This window comes from Diaphorina citri, unplaced genomic scaffold, assembly GCF_000475195.1.
Source record: "Diaphorina citri unplaced genomic scaffold, Diaci psyllid genome assembly version 1.1 scaffold6568, whole genome shotgun sequence".
NCBI classification, from domain to species: Eukaryota; Metazoa; Arthropoda; class Insecta; order Hemiptera; family Psyllidae; genus Diaphorina; species Diaphorina citri.
This window is the reverse complement of record NW_007383944.1, coordinates 1,384-4,519: the sequence shown is the minus strand read 5'-3', so window position 1 is coordinate 4,519 and position 3,136 is coordinate 1,384. Positions and strand designations below refer to the sequence as shown.

The window sequence follows — 3,136 nt, the reverse complement described above, 5'->3', positions numbered from 1 at the left end:
ACGGAAAAGAAAGAAAAGATGATGTCGAGGTATAAAAGGCACGGAGAACGGTGTAAAATGGAAAAGAAAGAAAAGGATGTCAAAGAATGTATTGTAAAAGGACGTGAGAGAAAAGATCAAGTGAGAAAAGGAAGAGAAAGAACAAAAAGAGAAAAATGTAAACAATAAAACAAAATAATAAAATGAAAACGTTTCAAAATCAAACAAGCGGACAGACATAGTGTTTTCTGGGAGACATGAAGAACTAATTCACAACATTCATGAAAAGCAAAGTTCCGAGAAGAAAGACTGAGTTTCCTAACATTTAACTTTGGTAAAAGAGCTGGAAAACTCTAGACACACAACCCAAAATACCCATCGCAAAAATATCTGTCCTTTGAGAAAACTTTTGTTACACCCTGTTATTTCATCCTGAATTTTAAAATTAACCCTTTGATACCCCCTTTCAATATAGTGGTTGTTAACCTGTAGTAAGCGCTGTTAATATAGCAATTGACCATGTAAATAATTTAGTATTTTTGACCCTCAAAATTTTAGGAAAATACCTAAATGACTTTATAAAAACAACTTGTGAACCAGGAACCCATTATATCTATCATTCTTGAAGCAATCACTGATGATGTTATTGGCCCAAAATTTCAAAAATATGTCAGACGTCAAGTTTATTTTTTGCTCCGTCCAACCTTGAAATATTGGAACAATGTTTTTAAAAATCTTTTAAAATTCAGTACTTCCATGATCTTTTTACCCCAAAAATATGTTACATGTCATGTTGTAATGTCATGTTCACCCCAAAAATATATTGTTTTTTGCTCTTTCCCATCCTTAAAACGGGGGAAAATGTTTTTAAAAAAATCTTTTAAAATATTAAAAAAAGTAGCTCCAAATTTGTCTGTCTACTCACTTTTTTCGTTAGGTTCAACTCTTCGTCTCTACTCGTTATCAAACACTCGTAGTGTTTGATTATGTTTTCGCTCTCTAACAGTTTGAATTGTAACTCGCGCGCCCCACCGGAAAGACCCGACTCGAAGTCGGCAATATTCGGAAATTTGGACTCGGGGAAATTCGGAAATTTGGAGCCACCTAGAACAGGCACAAAACACACGGGAAGGTCGAAACGACTATAGGTCTGGAACTTCACTAATGGGAGAATTTTTAATGATCCAAACAGGAGTTTTTAAATAATCCAAAAAGGAGTTTTTAATGATCCAAAAAGGAGTTTTTAATGATCCAAAAAGGGTTTTCAAAAAAAGAGTTTTCAAAAACTCTTTTTTGGACCATTAAAAACTCCTTATCGAATCATTAAAAATTCTCCCATTAGTAAAATCTCTCATTAAGTCATTGGTGAAGTCTACTCTAATTCTGTCAAAATGTACACAAGAAATATACAGGGTGTCTTAGAAACTTACCGACACCCTTGTTTTGCAGCATTTCCAGGAGTTTCTTGATACTCTCGTCCCGAACTTACCGACACCCTTGTTTTGCAGCATTTCCAGGAGTTTCTTGATACTCTCATCCCGGGCCTGTAGGGTTTGTTTCTGAGTTTCGATACGAAGCTCGAGTTCCTGGAACAAACAACGGGAATTTCGTTAGGCCAGCACTGCTTGCATACTGGCGCTACCTAGCGGACGAAAAAAACAACTGCGTAAAGTCTGACGTCACACATCTTTGAACTTTTTCATTAGGTTCGACCTTTTAAAGTTACTTTTTCCGAGTTTTGACCTCAGATTTGGATTTTTCACAACTTTTTACGTAGGAATCGACCTTTAAAAATATTTTCCCAATTGCAACTTTATTAAAAATATTTTCCCAATTGCAACTCCTCAATTATGTAACTATTTTAACTAGGTGGACCGGATTTAATTAGTAGCATTTATGGTACCTACTCACCTTAATAGTATCTCTAAGGATGCCAATTTCTCTAGTGAGGTGTTCATTTTCCGTGTAAAGGACCTCTATCTGGTTCTGCATCTCCAGGTTAGGACCTCTCAGTCTCATCCGTAGCTCCTCTTCCAATTGGCGGACTAACATGGCTTGTTTCTGTGGACAACCAATGAAAGGAGAGGGATTAGAAATGAATTATAAAAGTTAACCAATCAGAATTGAGGACCTATTAAGCTCATTTTCCAATTGGCGGACTAACATGGCTTGTTTCTGTGAACAACCAATGAAAAGAGAGGGATTAGAAATGAATTATAAAAGTTACACCCTGATGTTTTTGATTCATATAGTCCTTAATAAGTTAGTAGTCCTGACTTATGCTACACTCTGTATTTGATTCATGTAGTCCTTAATAAGTAGTCCTGACCTATGTTTGTGACACCCTGTAAGGGATAGTGAGGACTTTTGTGTCACCCTGTATACAAGGCGGATAAGTTCTCTTCGTTGGTGCCATTTTTTCATTGTTTTATTTTCCATCACAGCTTTTGTCTCTCTCTCTCTCTCTCTCTCTCTCTCTCTCTCTCTCTCTCTCTCTCTCTTCTCTTTCTCTCCCTATTCCTTTCCCTTCCTCTCTCTCCTTCTCTCCTTAAGTCCTTATCTATACCTGTTTCTCTCCTTCTTTCTTTCCCTGTACCTCTTTTCTCTTTCTCTCTCTCCCTCATTCTTCTCCCTTCTCTTTCTGTGTGTCTCTTTCTCTCTCTCACTTTTATCTATAGTTCTCTCCTCCTTTCTTTCAATTACCACTTCTCTCTCTCTCTCTCTCTCTCTCTCTCTCTCTCTCTCTCTCTCTCTTTTCTCCTTTCTCTCTCTCTCTCTTTTCTCCTTTCTTTCTCTCTCTCTTTCCTCCTTTCTCTCTCTCTCTTTCCTCCTTTCTCTCTCTCTCTCTCTCTTTTCTCCTTTCTTTCTCTCTCTCTCTCCCTTTCCTCCTTTCTCTGTCTGTCTTTCTTTATTTGTCTCTTTCTCTTTCCTCCTTTATTTCTCTCTCTCCCTTTCCTCCTTTTTCTCTCTCTCTCTCTCCCTTTCCTCCTTTCTCTCTCTGTCTTTCTCTCTCCCTTTCCTCCTTTCTCTCCCTGTCTTTCTCCCTCTCTCCCCTTTTCAATCTGTCTCTCTATCTCTCTTTCTTTTCATTCCGGTGGTTTATGTCTCCTTGTATTTCACCACCTTTGTCATTTCCCCCCATTTTAATTATTGCTTT

The 3,136-nt window shown here is 37.5% G+C and overlaps 1 protein-coding gene across 1 annotated transcript; it reads right to left on the bottom strand.

The window, feature by feature from the left end:
* Positions 1–829: 829 nt before the first annotated feature.
* LOC108254008 (ELKS/Rab6-interacting/CAST family member 1-like) lies at positions 830–2,034 on the bottom strand. The gene is made up of 3 exons (XM_017448936.2): positions 1,891–2,034; positions 1,469–1,565; positions 830–1,083 (listed from the first exon to the last, which is right to left on the bottom strand). Exons 1-3 carry the CDS (start codon positions 2,029–2,031, stop codon positions 860–862), a joined length of 462 nt encoding a protein of 153 aa, XP_017304425.2. The 5' UTR covers positions 2,032–2,034; the 3' UTR covers positions 830–859.
* Positions 2,035–3,136: the final 1,102 nt, after the last annotated feature.

Coding starts and splice junctions, on each gene's coding strand:
- LOC108254008 (XM_017448936.2), bottom strand. CDS start 2,031: ATGTTAGTCCGCCAATTGGAAGAGGAGCTACGGATGAGACTGAGAGGT. Junction 1,566..1,890: donor TCCTTAGAGATACTATTAAG/GTGAGTAGGTAC, acceptor TGTTTGTTCCAG/GAACTCGAGCTTCGTATCGA. Junction 1,084..1,468: donor GCTGCAAAACAAGGGTGTCG/GTAAGTTCGGGA, acceptor TGCCTGTTCTAG/GTGGCTCCAAATTTCCGAAT.